The sequence below is a fragment of the Mauremys mutica genome, chromosome 1 (assembly GCF_020497125.1).
Source record: "Mauremys mutica isolate MM-2020 ecotype Southern chromosome 1, ASM2049712v1, whole genome shotgun sequence".
NCBI classification, from domain to species: Eukaryota; Metazoa; Chordata; order Testudines; family Geoemydidae; genus Mauremys; species Mauremys mutica.
In genome coordinates this window covers 269,352,256-269,374,295 of record NC_059072.1, presented here as the reverse complement: position 1 = coordinate 269,374,295, position 22,040 = coordinate 269,352,256, and the positions used below count along the sequence as shown (strand labels likewise).

Below are 22,040 nucleotides of genomic sequence, written 5' to 3'. Positions count from 1 at the left end.
TAAAAAAGTATTCAAATTATGTCTCACTCTTTTTTGGTGCCTTATTTTGTTTTCATGTGTGGTCATTTTTTATTTTTTTTGTGGCTAGGGGCCTCAAAGCTGGAAGTGGCCCGGGCCTCTCTGGACCTCTGAGAAGGCCTGCCTAAGCCCCAGATGGTGCAGTAACTGGGGCAGATTAATTCATCCACCTATTTTGCCTGCAGAGCCCATGCAAGTAAGCATGCTCAGAGCTCACCTATTAGACCAGGGCCCTGTGGAGGAGGACACCTTCCCTCTTAACTTTTAGCCCAGTGGTTAGGGTATTAATCTGGGGTGTCCCCACTTCGCCTGAGGGGAACAGGGATTTGACCTTGCCTCTGCCTCCTCTCAGGTAGTGCTGTAACTACTGAGCGATGGGATATTCTGATGGGAATCTCCCTCAGCCTTCTCCTTTTGAAGCTGCTCTACTTTGGCTAAATCATGAAAGAGCAATGGGAGCAGGGGGCCTGGATCCTGGGTCTCCCAGGTGAGTGTTATAGCCAATTGGCAACAGAGTCCTTCTCACACTTGCTCGCTCTCTCTCACTTGCTGGCCCCGTGATTCTTCCATTATTTATCCACAGTGGAACAGCTTCAACATTAGGACAGAAAGAGCAAGTGGGAGAATGACTCCGTAGGCTGGTGATTAGCACATTCACCTGGGAGGCCCAGGTTCCAGCCCCCTGCTGTAGTAACTTTTTAAAATTAGTTATCCAAAGCATCAACAGGAGAGACTTGGGGAGCCTCACATCAGAATATCCCACAGCCCAGTGGCTAGTGCACTCACCTGTGAGGTAACAGATCCTTGTTGAAATGCCTTCTCCCCTCACATGGAGAGGAGACTTTAACTGGGGGGAGGGGTGTCCCACATCCTAGGTGAGTACCCTCACCACTGGGTTGAAAGTTATGAGGGAGCTCCTGCTCCTCCTCCCACCCCTGCTTCTTGCTAAAATGGTGTAGTCACCTAATGCCAAGAGAGGATTTGCAGCTGAGAATGCTAAGCAGAGGGAGCTGCCTTCCTGCACCCCAGACTTGGGCACCTATCTCTGAGAGAGGGCAGGGCTTAGCGCACACACCCATCGCCCAGTGGCTAGCTTACGTGAGGAGCCACTTAGCATGCTGGCTGTTGTGAACTCCATTCATTGTATAGGGAGCCTCGATGCCAAACTCAGGCTTTGTGAATCCCAGTGATTTTCTAGGCACCTAAGTGTCACCACTCCTAAGTTTCTGTGTGAATCGAGCCTCTGGTGAGAAGAGTGTAACCTTCTCTTACAGTTGAAGACCTTGCTACAGTTTTCCACGCTTGTGTCTTCTCAAGGTTAAACTATTGTACTGTGATCTGTATGGGGTTACCCTTTATCATTCAAAACCTTAAACTAGTTCAGAATGCGATTCCCCACTCGCTGAGCCGTGCTTCATGCTGAGAGAATGTTGCACTAGTGCTTCTTTGCCATTGTCCAGTGATGTGTAAGATGTTGGGTTTGGTTTATAAAGCCCTAAGTGGTTTAGGACCAAAATGGGTGAGATGCAGTCTCTATCCCCTCTGCCACAGTTTAGATTAGAAGGACAGGGAATGGCAGCACATTTTCCAATAAGCTCTTTGATTCTGGAACTCATTCCTCTTGTTGGTCCAAAAGAACCTGCAAGCCTCATCTACTATCGTAGGCTTCTGTGGTGGGTTGGGTTAAGCAACATGGGGTGGGAAGGAGTTCATTGATTTTGTCACAGGCGCCAATTTACTGAGTCGCCAGGAGAAGCTCAACCCCCACTCCGCCCAGGCCTGGCCCCCACTCCACCCCTTCCTTCAATCCCCCACCCCTGCCCCCACCCCACCTCTTCCAGCCCCCTGCTCCTGCCCTTGCCCCTGCCCACCTCTTTCTGCTCCCTCCCCTGCCTCTTCCTGCCCCTGCTCTTCCCCTCCCCCCCAGCACCTCCTCCATGCCGCAGAACAGCTGATCCACTGTGGGCGGGAGGGCTGGGTGGGAGGGGGAGGCTCTGACCCATGGCACTAACAGTGGGTGCTGAGCAGTCGCTGCTCCAGCCCCAGAGTACCCAGGGAATCGGCACCTATATATTTTCAATATCTGAAAAAAGTGGCCAGAGGGTTGGGATGGTGCGACAATTTTAAAAACAACATTGAAGAAAAATATTTTTTGGCCTGTGATAAGGCCCAAAAGGTACTCGGTGCTTTCCAAACAGAGAGGAGCACAATCCCTGCTGAAAAGAATATCCTTGCTGCTCTTTAGTCTTTACAATGTTACAAGCAGCGTAAGGGTGCAGATAGCATCCAAATACCATAATAAGGTTCACCATTTTTGTACAAATATCCCTCATCACTATTTAAGTCATATACCATATAAAATAGGATGGAGCCCCTCTCCCCCTCCATTTTGCCTCTCCTCATGAATTTAAGATTCTGATCTCGCAAGTGGATTGGAGAGGGCAGGTCCTTTTGCTCACATGAGGCTCCTCTGAGGTCACCCTGAGATTGCAGGATGAGGGTCTAACTCTTGTATATAAACCATTCTCTTCCACTCCCCTTACTGTGTACAACATACCGCACCCAATTAAACTCCTTTCCATCCACCTGATAACAGACCATTTACACCATGCCACAGCACCCCTGGATTTGGTCCAGAGTTTTCCAGAATTGTGCTGTTCGTACTACAAAGCACCTGCTAGAAAAAGTTGTAGCTAAGTCCATTTCGGACAACTATCCAGTACCAAGACAGGGGGCCAAATTCATTACTGGTGTAACTATTGTCTTCAATATCCACACTAGAAAACTTTGAGCCACAAACCACCTGATGAAAAGTAAGCCACTGTATAAAATAATGATATCATGAAATAAAGATTTTTCCTGTTTCAATTTTTTAAAATTGTGTTTCTTTTATTTTAAAACACAGCTACCCAGCAGGCATCTCATTTCAGCTGGTATCTGAACTAGCAATCACAGCTCACTGCTGACCCTTGTGCATTAAAAATCTAAATGTGTTTTCAAAAAGAGGCTTAGGAGTAAGACGTGAATGTCACTGAGGGATATAAAAACTCTGAAGGAAATAAATTGGAGAGCTACTACATGGTCATTTGGGCTAATACCTACACACAATAATTATGACTTCATCTACCAAAGGCAGCCAGCTCTAGAAACATGTAATGTTAAAAAGCTTTTCAGTTAATTTGGCAAGTAGCTGTGTGAAGACCGAAATGTGTAACAGGCTCCGCTACTGAAATTACATTTGCTCACTGCTGTCTGCTTCGTTTTTAGAGTTCTGTGTTGTACTGAAGTACCAGTAAAATTATATGATTTTTATCCCCCAGGTCCTTTTGCTCACATGAGGCTCCTCTGAGGTCACCCTGAGATTGCAGGATCAGGGTCTAACTCTTGTATATAAACCATTCTCTTCCACTCCCCTTACTGTGTACAACATACCACACCCAATTAAACTCCTTTCCATCCACCTGATAACAGACCATTTACACCATGCCACAGCACCCCTGGATTTGGTCTTGCATCTGAAGAAGTGGGTATTCACCCACGAAAGCTCATGCTGCAAAACGTCTGTTAGTCTATAAGGTGCCACAGGATTCTTTGCTGCTTATCCCCCAGAACACTCCAAAAATGAGATGTAGCTCCTCAGCCTATCCCAGTGAGCTGAGTTTTAAATAAACAAATAAACTACTGACACAAAGCCAGGCTAAATCTGATTTCAGTGAAAGTTAGGTGTGTAACTACCTCTGAGGATCTGGGCTTCATATCCTAAAATATACAGTCCTACGCTCAAAATCTCCTTCTGCTGAGATATTGGCAGGAATAAGATGAGCTAAATGTAAAATTAAAATTCAAGCTGTGTCAGACCAGTCGCTCTTCCACTTTGAATGGCTGCTGTTCTTCCCTAAAAGATGACTTAGCAGACCTGCAGAAAAGGAGCTGGGGATAACAGTGGACAGAAGCTGGATATGAGTCAGCAGTGTGCCCTTGTTGCCAAGAAGGCCAAAGGCATATTGGGCTGTATTAGTAGGAGCACTGTCAGCAGGTCAAGGGAAGTGATTATTCCCCTCTATTCGGCACTGGTGAGGCCACACCTGGAATATTGTGTCCAGTTTTGGTCCCCCCACTACAGAAAGGATGTAGGCAAATTGGAGAGAGTCCAGCAGAGGACAACAAAAATGATTAGGGGGTTGGGGCACATGACTCACAAGGAGAGGCTGAGGGAACTGGGGTTATTTAGTCTGCAGAAGAGAAGAGTGAGGGGGAATTTGATAGCAGCCTTCAACTACCTGAAGGGGTTTTCCGAAGAGGATGGAGCTTGGCTGTTCTCAGTGGTGGCAGATGACAGAACAAGAAGCAATGGTCTCAAGTTGCAGTGTGGGAGGTCTAGGTTGGATATTAGGAAACACTATTTCACTAGGAGTGTGGTGAAGCACTGGAATGGGTTACCTAGGGAGGTGGTAGAATCTCCATCCTTAGAGGTTTTTAAGGCCTGGCTTGACAAAGCCCTGGCTGGGATGATTTAGTTGTGTTAGTCCTGCTTTGAGCAGGGGATTGGACTAGATAACCTCTTGAGGTCTCTTCCAACCCTAAACTTCTATGATTCTATGACTTTGGATTGCACTAACTGTCTTGATAATTCTTCCCACTTTATTTAACTACTAGTAGAGGTGGCAATATAAAATACAAGAGGAGAAACTTTTATTTTGTATTTGAAGTAGTCATTTTTAGCCTTCACTTCTATCCTCCAAATTCTTGGTGAGAAAACTGCCTTAGAGGTGTTGTGACAATTGGGCCTTCAAATTTACCCTAATTGTGAGTTCAGCTGTAAAAAGTGAGTATAAGTTCATAAGATGGCACCATAACCTGTAACAATAAATGTTGATGGGACAAGATGCAAAAGTGTGACAGAAAGACTGGATTAGTCAAAACAAAATGACCTACTGATCTAATCAAGGGTGGTGTTAAGATCATGCTTGGCAAACAGGTAAAGTGTGGGACCAAAAATCAATGAACCAACATTGGTGTGTCATAAATTAGACCTAATTGGTGGACATAGTAATGAGGGGATGAGCTATTCTACCCACCATTCTCTTGATAGGTCCTTAAAGAAATAGACTTTAGGGAGAAAAATTGGCTATTGGAGCAAAGCTTCATCATCATGGCTGCCACCCCCACCATCTCTGGGGCACTTAGCCTTCATCCTCCTAATCCTCAGAGATGTCCAGGCCAGAGAGGGGGATCCAGATGACACTACCACCTCTATGGCTCCAGCTGAATCCCAAAACCATCTGGGATGAAACTGGATCAGACTTTAGCAACAGCAGCAACACAACATCTCTAGCCCATTTCAACTAACTTCTTCTCTTTTCCCCAAAAAGACCATTATTACCGTCTTTGATAACATCTAACAGGCACGGGTGGGGTTTCCTTCTGAAAACTCACTCCAGCTAACAGTGCAAAGGAACAAGGGACATTGTTAAAATTAGAGTATCAGAGGGATAGCCGTGTTAGTCTGGATCTGTAAAAGCAGCAAAGAGTCTTGTGGCACCTTATAGACTAACTGACGTGTTGGAGCATGAGCTTTTGTGGGTGAATACCCACTTCATTGGATGACATGCATCCGACCAAGTGGGTATTCACCCACGAAAGCTCATGCTCCAATACGTCTGTTAGTCTATAAGGTGCCACAGGACTCTTTGCTGCTTTTAAAATTAGAGGTTTACTTAATACTTAACATTTCAAAGGCTATCACTGTTTTCCTTCTTTTCTGTATCTTTAATAAAAGGTTAGAAGGATTTTAATGGTTTATTTGCCATGGGCCAAAGTATATTGGGATCTCTGTATGCCAAACCCCAGGCCTTGTTTAAGACTGTTTAATGTTGGACAGTGACTGGGTTATTTGAACACCATTGGCCCATATAGTCCATCTAAATTAACACAGCAGAGGTATATTCAGTTGCAATTACATTAGGAAAATGACATACCACAAAAATTGGATCATTGGCTGCAGCATGAGGGGAAGCGCTGGTTCCATTCAGGAAAGCGTGAACCAAGTTATGCAGGCTCACCACCGGGGAGACAAAAGTTCCATCTGGTTTACCAAACCCTTCCAGGGCATTCCTGTGTGTGTGATAAGACAAGAGTTAAGTAACCTCTTATTGACCAGCACTACTTCCAAATGTATGTATAAAAGGCTATCGTTGGGCTGAGCAAGTTATAGGAGTTGAGGCACAAACCTGAAGCTGAAATTAGAATTCCGGAAAAAAGGAGGATTATCAAACTCTTGAAGTGACAGGCAGTTCTGGATATCTTCCATGGTTGACAGCTGCTTGCCAGACTTCCCTGGTGGGTTCCTCCGTAGAATCCCTTCATTAGTCCCATTACACAGTGTAACCAGACGGTTGTAATCATCCAAGCTTAGATTAAAATCAAAGTTGCATGGAACAATTAGAATAGGATGTTGGAGGGGAGGGGGTTCACTCTGACAGAGTCAATAGACGCTGTACACTCAGTCCCCCATGAAAACCTCTGGGACAGCTCACGACCCTGATGTTAAACACACATGCAAGTGTTTGCAGGATCAGAACCTCAGATGGCTAGAGAAGTTTTGTACCAGAAAAGCAAATGGCCATACCGCTAATCTGAGCTGGAATCGTAAGTCTGCTTGTAAATGAATCATCTTTGAACTGGCTCCAACTTTCACATTTCCGCCTTTAAAAATCTCATGAAGGAGATTGATATGGATGTTAGCAAGTGGGTGCCACATCTTTCAACAGGATAATGTGGCTAATTAAATGTCAGTGGTTCCACTAATTTACTAGCAATTATGCTTCCTTAGCTGACATGTAGCATAGCTGCCCAACCAAAAACAATTACTGCTGGCCCATGTCATAGCAGCCCCTCCTACACTTCCCCACCTGCTATTTGGCAGGGACGGAGAGAGTTATTGTAGCATAAGCCAGAGTCTTTACTGCTGCTGCCCAGCACTTTGAGTTGGGAAGGAAATTATGCACCACTTCTTTCTTTGTTCACTGTTCAGCCCAAGCTTGGGACAGTATTTGTGCTTGTTTCTTCCACACTGTACCCCAGCTGGTGGCCCCATCAACAGGCCATTGGATATGGGAATATTCTTCTCCCATTGAAGTCAATGGCAAAACTCCCATTCATTTCAAATGCAACGGGATTCCATGTGTGTTGATACCTGCACCTTCACAAAGCCCCAAACACTTAATATAAAACTGCACTGTACTCCAGGCAGGGGCAGGTGTCTGTCCACATGAAGTCAGATGCAGGATTGGGTCTTTTGCTAATATATGACAAAAGAATTGTCTATATACATAAGAAATGAGAACTATATTACCAGCTGCCACATGGATGTGGTTAAGATTTAGAGGACGGTCTATGATATTGTATTCTTTGACACATGTATGATCATGTTATTAAAGGGCAGTATTATGGTCACACATTCAACCTTAGCTTTCTCATTTCCTGTCATTTGAGGTTTCAGTGTATAGCTTTACCATTAAGTGCACATACGTTTTTGTATTTTGATTTTCTTGTTGTCTTCCCAAGAAGTTAAAAGGAAAATCCAGCATTTTTAAGTTCCAGTAGATGAGCTTACAAGGCTCTCCCCTCTTGCAGAGTTCACAGACTTGCCCTGAGGAAGCTCTGTCTTCCACCTGCTATATGGCAGTTGAAGTTACAGCAGGGCTTCCATTATGGTTGATTTTCAGTTGCTAAGATACGTCTGCAAATTTTATCATTTGGGCTGAACTATCACGGCAGCCTAACTGTGTAGACTGTAGTTACACTAGTGCAAACCCCTAATGCAGAAGTACTGCACTGTGCAAAGTGAGGGTTATGCTGATGCTGGTAATGCACTGATATAAGCTCTGCTTTGCACGGGTGCAGCATGTAAACATCAGGGGGTTGCACCAGTGTAACTACATCTTTACACTGGCACAAATTTCCTTAAAGTAGACACGGTCTCACTTGGCACCCTTGGCCCAGAGCAATGCAGTAAGGATGGTGGTGGGCTGTGGAAATGCAGGAACTGGCTGATAGGTAAACATTTATTCGGTGTTCCAGACTTCACCCTTTTTAGGGGGAGAGAGATGGAATATGAACAGCATTGCATCCTATTTTATCAGGCATGCTGTTATCCGCTAGCATCACGTGTTGTTTATATATCAATTAGTGTGAGGAGTCCTGTAACACCAGGGATAGAAGAGGTGAAGAGACTTTAGGGTCAGAAGGGACCATTGTGATCATCTAGTCTGATCTCCTCCACATTGCAGGCCACAGAACCTGCAATAGACCCCTAACCTCTGGTTGAGTTACTGAAGTCCTAAAATCATGGTTTAAAGACTTCAAGTTACAGAGAATTCACCATTTACACTAGTTTAAACCTGCAAGTGACCCGTGCCCCATGGGAGATGTGAAGTGAAGCACAAGTCTCATATGACAGTTGCAAAGAATCCAGAAGATTCTATTTAATTTTAAATTAAAATGCATATTCACAGACTACTGAAATAAAAGAGTAAAAATTGTTCTCCTGTAACACTGGTGAAGGAAGAGTTTAGAAATTTCAGTATTCAAGGAAAAACCCCATACCATTCTTCATGTTACTGACAAGATGAGGCAGCAGCTGTATGAAAAGGCCAAGATTTTCAAAAAATCAGTGCCTAAAGTTAGGCTTCAGAGTAGATATTTAGGTACTCATATAAGTGGCCTGATTTCTAAAAATGCTGAACCCAGGGTGTCGGAACAGGGCGTGCCAAGGGACCATAGCCCTTCCACTTTTTGCCATGGGCCTGGCTCCCTGCCCCTCCTCTTCCCCCTAAAGCCCCGCTCCCTGGCCAGGCCGGAAGCTGAAGCCCGGCCTGGATAAGAGTGGTCCAGGGAGCCCAGGCAGCTGTGGGGAGCTGTGGATCGTCCACCTGCCTGGGAGGGGGGGCCTGAGATCAGTCCCTGGCCCATGTCCCCGCCCCACCCCAAGCCTGCTGCCTAGGGCAGATGGAGGGTACACAGCTCCTCACAGTTGTCCAGGTGACTCTTCAGCCTCCAAGGCCCTGCCTCCTGGCCAGGCCAGAAGCCAGAGTCGAGTAAGAGCCATGCGGGCAGTTGTGGGCAGGGGGAGGGGCCCGGGCTCCCCAGTCTAGCTCCAGCTTCCAACTTGGCCATGGGGCAGGGCTTCATGGACCAGAGAAGGGGGACGGGGTAGGGCCACAGACAGGGTGGGGCCTCGTGGCAACCGCACTTTTAGGGAGAATCTCTCACCCCTGTGCTGAGCAGCTCCCAAGGCCTTCATGCTGCTCCAAGCTTGGATGAAAAGTGCTACACGGGTATTATATTTTGCTGTCTTACTCAATGTCCACTTATACATCTTAAGGTCCCAATCCTGCATGTGAATCCACAGTCGAGTCCCTGCACTCACACAAAGCCCCATTGACTCCAAATAGGAAATGCCTAACTATAGTCATTTGCAAGATCACAGCCTTATTTTGCAAAAAAAAGTTCAATCTCATTTTTAAAAACTATTTCTAAATCTGAGGTGACATCCTGGCCGCATTGAAGTTAATGCAAAAATTCCCACTGATTGCAATAGGGCTAGAATCTCATGTCTGGTATTTTCCTGTCCAATTGAAGAGGCACAGATTTTTCAGTCTAATATGAGCTCACTATTAAATACACAGAAAAATTCCTATTGACAGAATTTTCAAGAGTTCTTGGTTGGCAAAGTGAGCTAACATACTAGTATTGCTCCTCTAAATAATTAGTCTCTAGTATGGCAAACACTTCTAACACCTTAGCCAGTCTTAACATTACTGTCTTTAAGTAAAGTCCTGTATCAAATTAAAAAAAAACAGTATAAAAATGCAGACTATATCTGAGAAAATCTTGAATGACACCCACCTTTAGCCCATCCACTAAGTTTCACAATTTTTCAAGGAAATCTAGGTTCTTTTTCTTGCAGTTCGTGCAAGCTGAAAGAGCAGTTCATGCTGTTAGTGGCTAATGAAAAAAAGCGTTAGTTAGAATGCTGGTTTCCCCTACACATTCTATTACCTATTGCACACTATTGCCCAGCGTGAGAACCTTGAATTCTGACTTATTAGGCTTGGATCTTCTGGTCTTGATGCTCCAAAAAGCTGATCTGTACACACATCGCACTCATTTCTACCTGTGGCAAAATTCCAATAGGGCAATGCAAAGGATTCATTGCCAATCAGTCTCTATAATGAAAAGAAACTTATTAGCAAGAAATCATTCTTTAAAAAGAGAAAGAGAGAGAGGTTACTCATACCTGGCTCATCTATATTTTAATATTTGAAACCACGCTGCAGTTTTTTCAGAATACCGTTTCAATTTCCTTCAGACTATTAGGTCACTGATTCAAATCAGTACCTCAACTAAACACTGTACCATCTGATGGCCTCGTATGTTAAGTGGTTCCTTGTTCTGATTCCTACTGGAAGTGCTGATGGCCCAAAAAGTCATGATTCTGACATTCTTGGGAGTCAGCAAAGAGACCAAGGGCACAGAGTGGCCCAGCATGACGACAGAAATAACCTGAATAAATGTAGAGGCTGAACCACCTTCTGATGAACTCTGAGGCATGCTGGCTATGTAAAAAAATTATATTGCACCTGCTTTTGTAATACCTGTTCTTTTCTTTTAAAGGGGGTGTGGAGACAGGGGATAGAAGACCGGAGTCTTCAAACCAATCAGCACCTCCTGAGCACTAAATTAACTTTTAAAACAGAGTTCGTGAATGACCATTCCTGAAATTTCATTGTCTAGGGAATGTAGCCCAGACATTCAGTTATGCCTGGGAACTCTGTGTTGACATAATAGAGATTCAATGTAATATGGGAAAATCACAATAGTAAGAGTCATCCAAGCATCTTTGAATGTGCCAAGATAGAACATGTTGCTAACCTGGAGATCTCTTTCCAGCAGCAGCAAATGGTACCTATGCCAAGTAACAAAGGCAGGTCCTTGGTGGGAGAAATCTATAGCCGTGAATGGGCGACCAGGTCCTACAAAAAGGAAGGCACAGTAAGAACTACAGCATCCAATTAATGTTTAATAGACAAAGGGTACGTCCATACTTACGGCCAGGTCGACGGGTAGCGTTCGACTTCTCGGAGTTCGAACTATCACGTCTAATCTAGACGCGATAGTTCGAACTCCGAACGCACTCCCGTCGACTCCGGAACTCCACCACCATGAACGGCGGTAGCAGAGTCGACGGGGGAGCCGCGGACTTCGATCCCGCAGCGTCTGGACAGGTAAGACGTTCGAACTAAGGTAGTTCGACTTCAGCTATGCTATTCGCGTAGCTGAAGTCGCGTACCTTAGTTCGACCCCCCACCCTAGTGTAGACCAGGCCAAAGAGTACTTAACATTACTGGCTTTATGAGTTTAAAGCTCCATTAAATGGAGTTCATGCTAGAATGGTATCCATCAGAAATATAAACATTTTTAAAGGGTTGGTGGGAATTTTTTTAAATTTTGAAATTGATTAAAATGTTCACCAAAATGTCACATTCCAAAAAAGGGAGGCAGTTAGACAACATTTTGCACATTTTTCCCATGTTTGACCAGCTATAATTTGAGAGGAATCCCTTCATTAATCTTCATTGTGTCATAAATCATAGTTATTGTCTCATGTACAAATGCAAACAAACTGTCTGGCAGCCCACCAGAGGATTACCCTGATGGGCTACAAGCAGCCCCTGGGCTGCAGGTTGCCCACCACAGGCCTAGAGCCTCCAAAATGTTTAGGTGCCTAACTCCCTCTGAAATTAATTAAGCCAATGGGAGTTAGATGCCTAAATACCTATGAGGATCTGGAACTAAGCGACTTACACAAGGTCACAGAGGAAATCTATGGCAGAGCAAGGACTTGAATCCAGATATCAGACTAGGGGCTTGTCTACAATGGCGAGTTTTTTCGATGAAACTAATGTCGCCAAGGAAAAATTGACAAAAGCAAAGTCACCAAAGTGTGTCTACATTTTCTCCCTGTGTCGACAGATCATGTCCACATTTGGGGCACCTTTGTCAACAGGGAGAGCAATGGACTGTGGGTACATGTAGTGAGGCGGCCTGGCTCCCGGCCGCACCTGAGAGGGAGGAACCAGAACAGCCACCTCAGTGGGCGGAGCCACCGCCGCCTGTCCCCGCCCCCCGGAAGTCAAGGGGCGGGACAGGAAGTATAAAGGCCCGGCCCCAACGCTCAGTTGTTGCCCGGCGGCCGGAGAGGATAGACGCTCCTGACCGAGCTCCCGCTGGACCGAGCCTTCCCCGAGCCAGGTATCCGGAGGAGGACTGGCCGAGCCTGCCCCGAGCCCGGTACCCTGAGGAGGACTGGCCGAGCCTGCCCCGAGCCCGGTACCCCAAGGAGCCGTTCGAGCGCTACCCCGACCCAAGTCCTGAGGAGCAGCCCGAGCCAGCCAGCCCTCCGCACGTCGGGGAGCCCATGGTGTGGGACCCCGCGCCCAACCCCAGAGACGAGCAGGTACCCATAGAGGGGGAGATGGAGTGTAGCCCGGGGGTAGCCGACCCCTGTCAGGCTGTAGGCACCGAGGTGCCCATGTCAGTGTGTTGCGGTCAGGACTACACTGACCAGCAGCAGTGATAGCCGCTAATAGGGCCCCGGGCTGGGACACAGTGGAGTGGGTGGGCCTGTGTCCCCCCTGCCACCCCACTCACAGGTGGCAGTCTCCCCCTCACACCAGCGCGCAGGCACAGAAGCCTACACTTGCCTGATTGTTGCTAAGCTCCTGGGACAAGGACCTGAGCCCCTGAACTTTTGTTGTTGCTCAGCTCCTGGGACAAGGACCTGAGCCCCTTGAACTTTTGTTGTTGCTCAGCTCCTGGGACAAGGACCTGAGCCCCTTGAACTATTGGTTGTTGCCCCGCCCTGACCTAGGGCTTGGGCTTACTGACTATTGGTGTTGCTCAGCTCCTGCTGTAAGGATCTGAGCCTAGAACTGCTGTTGTGCTGCCCCGCCCTGACTGAGGGCCTGGGCTTACCTTATTGACTCTGTGGGCTCAGCTCCTGCTGTAAGGACCTGAGACTAGAACTGCTGTTCGCTGCCCCGCCCTGACTGAGGGCCTGGGCTTACCTTATTGACTCTGGGTGCGCTGTTCGCTGCCCCGCCCTGACTGAGGGCCTGGGTGTACCTTATTGACTCTGTGTGCTCAGCTCCTGCTGTAAGGTCTGAGCTCAGAACTGCTATTTGCTGCCCACCCTGACTGCGGGCCTAGGCTTAATCTACTGACTCTGTGTGCTCAGCCCCTGCCTGAGGGCCTGAGCCTAGAACTGCTGTTTGCTGCCCGCCCTGACTGAGGGGCTGGGCTTTATTGACTGTGTGCCTTTTGTTCAGCCCCTGCCTGAGGGGCGGAACCCCTGGACCTTCAGAGACTGACTGCTGATTGCTGCCGTGTAGTGAGGCGGCCTGGCTCCCGGCCGCACCTGAGAGGGCCGAGCCCCCGCACCGGACTCTTACAGTATGTATCCCACAGTGCCTGGCGACACCATCCACTGCTAGGTGTTGTGGGAATGCGGAAACGGAGAGCGGTACATCCTGGGATGTGCAAAATGTACCGTCATGCACCGCTTTGTGTCCCACCCCTCTAAAGGTCTCTGGCTTCCTTTTGCGCCATTTTCCCAACTGTCATTCTTTTGTAGTGCACGCCAGCATCTGCAGTGAGAGAGGATGGATCCCGCACTTCTCTCCCATGCGCTGTTAGCTGTCGTGAGGACATCGCGCATGGCAGCACAGTTACTTTCAGAGTTACTCGCAAAGTTAGAGGATGAATCACAGGTACCCGAGTATGGTAAGGATGGCAGCAACTTAGCAGTGCTTTGTGCATTCACAAAGCAGCTGCTTACGGTAGACCATCGCTTTTGGGCTAGGGAAACAAGCACTGATTGGTGGGATCGCATTGTCATGCAGGTGTGGGATGATGACCAGTGGGTACAGAACTTTAGGATGCGTAAAGCAACCTTCATGGAGCTATGTGCTGTGCTGGCCCCCAACCTGTGGCGCAAGGACACCAGATTGAGAGCTGCCCTTCCGGTAGAGAAGTGTGTTGCAATCACTGTGTGGAAGCTGGCGAATCCAGACTGCTACCGGTCAGTCGCAAATCAATTTGGAGTAGGAAAGTTCACTGTTGGGGTTGTATTACTCCAAGTGTGCAGGGCAATAAATCGCATCCTGCTGCATAGGATCATGACTCTGGGTAATGTGCATGAAATAGTGGATGGCTTTGCAGAGATGGGTTTCTCTAACTGTGGTAGGGCGATGGATGGCACCCACATTCCAATTTTAGCACCAGACCACCTTGCCTCTGAACACATCAATAGAAAGGGATACTTCTCCATGGTGTTGGAGGCGCTTGTGGATCACCGGGGGTGTTTCATGGATATCAGTGCAGGCTGATCTGAAAAGGTGCATGATGCACACATCTTCAGGTACTGTGGCCTGTACAGAAAGCTGCAGGCAGGGACTCTCTTTCCAGGTCACAAGTTCACAGTGGGGGATGTGGAAATGCCCATAGTAATCTTGGGAGACCCGGCTTACCCTGTACAGCCCTGGCTCATGAAACCTTACACAGGGCACCTGGACAGCAGCAAGGAGCATTTTAACAACAGGCTAAGCAGGTGCCGCATGGTAGTCGAATGGGCCTTTGGCCATTTGAAAGCTCGCTGGAGGTGTTTAAATGGCAGACTAGACCTTACAGAGGATAATATTACCATGATCATAGCCGTGTGCTGCACTTTGCATAATCTGTGTGAATCTAAGGGTGAAATTTTGCTCAGATCTGGAGCCCTGAGGCATAGCGCTTGGCTCCACAGTTTGAACAGCCAGATGCTAGGGCTGTCAGAGGAGCCCAGAGGGCTGCTATTAACATCAGAGAGGCTTTGAGAAACCACTTTAACAATGAGGGGCAGTAACACGTCTGCTTTGGAGTTGCTTCTCTGTTGCTTCCACGTACAATTTTGGGGCCCAAGATCCGTGCCACACAATGCTTTAGAAGCCTGTTCCTGAGAGTGAATTGATTGCTATACACTTTTGTAGAAAACAAAATAAAAATGCTATGCCATCAAATACCTTAGCCTTTATTTATTGTTAAAAAGGGTAAAACCTCACAACTGTGTGTAGCTCCAGCTATCATTGTGCAAGCTGTGAGAGGGGGTGGAGTGATAGGGAAACTCAGGAGTACTGTGAAATGAAAAGGAACGTGTGGGCATAGAGGGGGGTGGGGTTGGCAAAGAATTGTGCATCTGCTGTGGTGGCGCTCAAACTCGGATCTGCTCAGTCTGCAGCTGTATCAAGGACTTGAGCATCTCTGTCTGATCCTCCATAACTTTTATCATCCGCTCTGTCGCTTGCCTAGCAAAAGCAGCACTCTCTTTTCTGTCCTGCCTTTTGGCTTCCCAGCACTCTTTCCATTCCCTGGTCTGTCTCTCATCGTGCTGCAGCACCTTGCAGAACATGTCTTCTTTGCTGTACTGAGGTTTTTTTCTTATCTGCCGCAGCCAGTCCGCGGGGGTGCATGATGTGTTCTTCAAGGTCTGTGCTGAACAGAAGAGGGATTGTTACATTCCAGCAAACGATTGAAACATTTTAGTAAAAAGGGCATTTTGCTAGTAGAAATCACTTTCTCTCTGAGATTCTAAGCAGGTACACAGCTCCGCGAGCACCCCAATAATGGTGAGTTTCGGGAGTGGGGGGAAGGCGGTTGTCTGTATTGACAAAAAGTCATGGCTTGCAGGGCAGCTTTGCAGGGAACTCATTCTAAAATTATCCCACACTTTTTCATAGGTGGCCAACTTGCTGGCTTACATCTCGCTGCTGCGGGTGACCAGAGAAACCAGGTCTCAGCTGCCAAATGGTTGCGGCTTCCACCCCGGTCTATATGCAGCTCAGCTATGTGCCGCTTTGGTCCCAGCTCCAGTGATTGCTAAATGGCACGGTACAGTTTCCTACAATGGGGGAACTAACAAGGCTGCAATCCCTTGGAATCTGCGGCAGAGGATTAACAAGTACCTCTTGGAAACTTTCCAGAGCCTCTCTCTGGAGGATTCCCTGCAGGTCTCGATGTCCATCGACACCCTGCTTGGCCATGCAGATTAGCTACACAGGGCAATGTCTAGCTCACAGAAAACACTACCTGCCTTCCACTTTTTGATTCTCTACACAAGCCACAGCAACTTACCCAGAGTCGCATCTGCTTCCTGCTCCTCATTGAGCACTTCTGGAGTGGAGAAAAGTTCCTGGCTGCCTGCCCCACCGGGCGACCCCACTGGGAGCACCATATCTTCTTCTAGCTCAACTTCTTCATCCACAATTTCAGCCTCCATGTTCCCCCTTCTTTCTGCTGCATGTGAAGTATCCACGGGGCAATCGGCGATGGAGGCGGGGTCACCACTGAGGATAGCATTCAGCTCCTTATAGAATCGGCAGGTCTTAGGTGCGCCACTGGATTGATGGTTCGCCTCCCACACCTTATGGTACACCTGCCTCAGCTCCTTTATCTTTGCTCTGCACTGTTGCGTGTCATAGCCCTTTTCGCACAAGCCTCGAGAAATTTGCCCATATGTGTCCCAATCCCTACGGGTCACTCGCAGCTGCGACTGAACAGACTCCTCTCCCCATATACTGATCAGATCCAACGACTCAGCGGTGGTCCAAGCAGAAGCACGTTTGGTGTGATAGCCCGCCATACTCACCTGGGAGGCCACCTGGGAAGCTCCTCTGGGAAGCCAGCAACCAAGAAATGAGATTTAAAATTCCCAGGGCTTGCAAGAGGGAGGGGCGGTTTGGCTGCAGGGCAGCAGAGTTCAAACCGCTGACCAGAGCGGCAGCATGGGAATTGTGGGATACTTTCTGGAGGCCAATAAAATTTAAAAAAACAAGCCCTGGCTATTTGTCAACAATAAAGGGAGGGGGAAAGACAAAAGCCTCTCGCAGGGGTGGAAGTTTTTTGTCACCAAAACTAGGAGGTTGTTTTTTTCCCTGAAAAAAGTGACCTTGCAGTGTGTACGCTTTCGCTGTTTTGTCGCCAAAAGCTAGTTTTTTGTGACAAAACTTGCCAGTGTAGATAAGCCCTAGCACCCTAACCACTGGACCATCCTTCCTTTCAGCATGACTTGATCACTTTTCAACTTACTTACCTTTGTTCAATGATTGCATTTTTACCACCTTCTTTACATTCCAAATGCCTTAGTAAAGAAAAGTACCAACCTAATAGGGTGTCCCTGACTGAGTAGTAATGAAGCCACACAAAGTAGTTATAAATACTGCAGTTTGTAACTTGTGGTTCAGTTCCATTGGGCCCAAGGAGACTCAGCCAGTGCTGTGTAGTAATCACATAGTCTGGATGAGTGGTATTCTTTGCACGGTCTAAAGCATCTAAGAACTGCTCTCTCTCCGCTGCAGTCAAGGCATGGACATTTTTCCGGACAAGAAGTGGCTTTCTTTCATCGCAGCTGGGGCCAGTCCAGCCAAACTTGCAGTCACCACAATTATAGCCAGCAAAGTTTCCTATGTTAAGAGAGAGTTTGGGGTTAAGAAAATGTGTCTATATTAATCAATACACAAAAGAAATTGAGACTGAAATGCAAAGGAATTGAGTTTGCTAGTTTGTCTTTTCCCTAGAGATTTCTATTCTGGAAAGGTTCAGCAGCTGAGAATACTGGCAGCTTTGTCAATTGCTTAACTAAAATGATGGCTCATTTCCCAGAAACGCAGCAGGGCCAAGATTCATAGAAGGCTGGTTATCAAGATAAAGTGCCAGATAAAGGGCTTGATCCTGAAAGGTCCTAAGAACTCTGGCTCTGATCCAGCAAAGTATGGGACTACTCACCTGCCTAGGTTAAGCAGATAATAAAGTGCTTTGCTAGACTGGGCCCAAAGTACTCAGCAACATACAGGACCAAGCCCAAAGACAGGATGTCTGACAAAGACTCCTGCTCTTTAAAAGTATTTTTAAAATAACAAACCGCATGGCTGCTGCTGGTGGCACACTGATACTATGTAAAAGTATGAAAAACTGTATTGTACTATGTGTAAAGGTCTTTTCTCACCCCATTGCCTTATTTCTAAAGCAGGCAGGCATCCCTCTGTTGACAAGTACTTTCTGTGCTGTCTATTCAGGTTTTTACAGTATTATGAAGAGCTCTGGAATACATGGTATAGGGAAGCACAATAATCCCATATGGCTCAGTTTTAGCACTGCCACATAATCTAGAGCCAAATAACCTTATAACAACAAAGTGCAAATTTATTCTACAACCACTTCATAAAGGCTTTTAGGATTGCCACTGGGCAATCCTATAAATTACTAAGCTTTTATTAGATAGTTTTAGAATTACTTAAATAATGTGATTTAAATCTTGGTCTGTTTTCCCAGCCTGATTATCAATTGTACTTCCACAGGTTAATGTCAAAATTATTCTTTCCACCAAATGAACTAACCCATCCACTTTTCTTTGAAAACTGTAATGGTAAAATAATGTGATTAATTTGAGCCCTGGATAGAACTTTACCATATTGTACTCGGGGGTAGAAGTTCAGCACACATTCAAAATACAGCAAAGAGTCCTGTGGCACCTTATAGACTAACAGGCATATAGGAGCATGAGCTTTCGTGGGTGAATACAAATATGTGACATGCATCCGATGAAGTGGGTATTTACCCACAAAAGCTCATGCTCCTATATGTCTGTTAGTCTATAACAGGGGTCAGCAACCTTTCAGAAGTGGTGTGGCAAGTCTTCATTTATTCACTCTAATTTAAGGTCTCGCGTGCCGGTAACACATTTTAATGTTTTTTAGAAGGTCTCTCTCTATAAGTCTATATATTATATAACTAAACTAGTGTTGTATTGCAAAATAAACAAGGTTTTCAAAATGTTTAAGAAGCTTCATTTAAAATGAAATTAAAATGTTGATCTTACGCCGCCGGCCTGCTCAGCCTGCTGCTGGTCTGGGGTTCTGTTCACTTAGGCCAGCAGAGAGCTGAACGAGGCCTGCGGCCGGGACCCCGGCTGGCAAGGATCCGACAGCCAGAACCCCAGACCAGCAGCAGGCTGTGCAGGGCCGGCTGCTGGGACCCCAGACCAGCAGTGGACTGAGCGGCTCAGCCCACTGCCACTCAGGGGTTCCATCCACCTGCTCCTGCCAGCTGGGATCCCGGCTGCCGGATCCGCTCAGCCCGCTGCTGGTCTGGGGTCCCGGCCCTCCCCACATACAGTGGGTACCTATTTTCTCCCTGGTTCTGGCCATTCTCTTCCTCTTTCTGCACTGAGCTGAGGGTGGGAGTGCACTGAGCACAGGGCTGGGGGTGAAGGATTGGGCCAGGAGCTAAAATGAGAGAGGGGGATCAGGGTTGGGGCAGGAGGTTCAGGTGTGGGGCACTTACCTGGGCAGCTCCCATTTGATGCGAGTGGTGCAGGAGCTCCCGTTTGGTGCTCCGGGTGGGGATGGGGATGTGGCGGGTGCATGGGGTGTGGGGGATCTGGGGATGTGGGGGCGTGCAGGTGTCAGGGCAGTGGGGGGGGGGCTGGGTATGGGTGGGTGTGCCAGAGTCAGGGCTAGGGTTGTGGGGGGGGATGAAGGAGTCAAGTAGAGGGCTGGGTGTGTATGAGGGAGGTACAGGGCTCAGGGCAGGGGTCTGGGGGGTGTGCGGGGGTGCGGGGCTCAGGGCAAAGGGCTGTGGGGGGGGTCAGGGCTCAGGGCTGGGTGACTGCCCCCCTAAGAACTCCCAACCCCCCTGCTCCTTGTCCCCTGACTACCCCCTCCTGGGACCCCTGCCCCCGACTGCCCCCCAGGACCTCACCCCCTATCTAAGCCTCCCTGTTCCTTGTCCCCTTACTGGACCCTACCCCCTACCTGTCCCCTGACTGCCCCGACCCTTATCCACACCCCCGCCCCCAGCCAGACCCCCGGGACTCCCATGCCCATCCAACCACTCCCCGCCCCCTGACAGGACCCCCAGAACTCCTTACCCATCCAACCCCGCACCCCGCTCCCTGCCTGCCCCAACCCCTCTCCACACCCCTGCCTCCTAAACAGGACCCCCAGAACTCCCAACTCATACAACCGCCCCCAGCTCCTTGTCCCCTGACCACCCCCTCCAGAGACCCCCCCCAACTGCTCCCCCCCCAGGACCTTCCTTGCTCCCGGTCCCCTGACTGCCCGACTCCTATCCACCCCCGCCCCCTGACAGACTCCGGGACTCCCATGGCCCATCCAACCCCCCCTGCTCCCTGACTGCCCCCTCCAGAGACCCCGCCCCTAACCACCACCACCCTGAGATCCCACCCCCCCATCCAACCCACCCTGCTCCCCATCCCCTGACTGCCCCCACCCCTTATCCAACCCCCCCCCGGCCCTGGACCCCTTACCATGAGGCGCCACGCAGAGCCAGACACACTGCCCCACGGGAGCACACAGCCCCGCCTCTAAAAGCGCTGTGCGCGCGGCGGCCGAGCTCCGGTTGAGCGGGGAGCATCTTTCCCTCCCCACGGAGCCAAACGCTGCCCCACGGGAGCGCACAGCCGCGACCCCCAGAGCACTGCGTATGCGGCGACAGGGCTCCAGGGGAGGGGAGGGGAGAATGCGGGGGAGGGGCCGGCAGCTTGCTGCGCTCGGCCTGGTGCTCCGGCCCGGGAGCACCCGACCCCGCGGCTTGCCACGCCGGGAGAGTGGGGCCATTTGCCCCCCCTGTGCGCACGGCTATGCTTCTGCTCCCTGCCCCCGCGTGGGGAGCAGAGGGCAGAGGAGAGCAGTCCGGGCTGGGCAGGATTTTTAATGGCATGCTGGAGTCCCGGCAGGCTCCAGCGTGCCATTAAAAATTGGCTCGCGTGCCGTCTTTGGCACGCGTGCCATAGGTTGCTGACCCCTGGTCTATAAGGTGCCACAGGACTCTTTGCTGCTTTTACAGATCCAGACTAACACGGCTACCCCTCTGATACTATTCAAAATACAGAAATTTAACTTAGAAAACTAAAAAAGAGGCAAGAGAAATGAATGCTGATAACTCCTTATAGCTTTTCAGTGATTCTGAAGTACTTCCTTATCCAATCACTATCAAGATCTGTGCCAGAAATTGCTGTGATCGCTTACCAATAATTCCTTGTAGCAGGTAAACAATCATATACCAGATTCTGCTGTCAATTACTTCAGCTTTACACTTGTGTAGCTGAGATCAGAATCTAGCCCAAATACAAAACCCTTCTAATTTGAATTGAAGTGTAAGTGTAATTAGTGTCAATTGCCATTTACAGGGGCTACATACTAACACGTCCATTCATAAATCATGCTTGCAAAGTGCTTTGTCTAACACACTCAAAACACACAGCCTATTCAAATAGGAATGAGCTTCTTTCCCCGCTCTGGTGGAGGAACTGTCTCAAGAATTGCAATCACTCCTTTCCATTTTAAGAATTTGCAAAAGCTGAGGTGAAAGTTAGGTACAGTAGGTGCACTTAAATTAACTGGAAAAAGTATGCAACTGATTCAAAGTTTACATCTGAAAATAACTAATGTTTGTATGTTATCTTTCAGTTAGACTTATGCCAAAATGTACTTGACATCCATTTTAAAGAGTTGATATTTTTGCATCTACCAGCATATTAAGTCAATCCTTTACAGAAAGCAAGATTGTGAAAGCAGCTTTTCAATAGGTTCTTTGACCACAATTCTCTTTGGAAAGAAGGGGGAAAGGCATTGGGTTTCACTGATCACAGTTTAGTATCACATTAAACAAAGTAGAACTAGAGCATTATATATGCTTAGAATTAAAACGAGGAAAGAAAAATATGATTAAGTAAAGTGCATTCAACAAAAAAATTCAATCACACTTCAGAAGACTATTAGATTACTTATCCTGGGCCTCTCAAAACCAATGACTAGTGTTTCTCAAAAGTGCTCAGCACTCAAAACTGTTATACACCCCTACCCCCAAATAACACAACCCAATATAACACAAACTCGGATACAACA

The 22,040-nt window shown here is 47.9% G+C and overlaps 1 protein-coding gene across 2 annotated transcripts in view; it reads right to left on the bottom strand.

Annotated features, from left to right (window-relative positions):
* The window catches only part of DCT (dopachrome tautomerase), a 34,993-nt gene that overhangs the window by 5,419 nt on the left and 7,534 nt on the right, over positions 1-22,040 (bottom strand). The window contains exons 2-6 of one of the 2 annotated variants that reach the window (XM_044979816.1): positions 17,277-17,576; positions 10,954-11,054; positions 10,081-10,247; positions 6,249-6,428; positions 5,997-6,132 (exon numbers count right to left, since the gene is read on the bottom strand). In XM_044979816.1, coding sequence (XP_044835751.1) covers positions 5,997-6,132; positions 6,249-6,428; positions 10,081-10,247; positions 10,954-11,054; positions 17,277-17,576 — 884 coding nt within the window. Of the gene's footprint in view, positions 1-5,996; positions 6,133-6,248; positions 6,429-7,548; positions 7,789-10,080; positions 10,248-10,953; positions 11,055-17,276; positions 17,577-22,040 lie in introns of those variants that run through there. The other variant, XM_044979825.1, reaches the window with a different exon arrangement.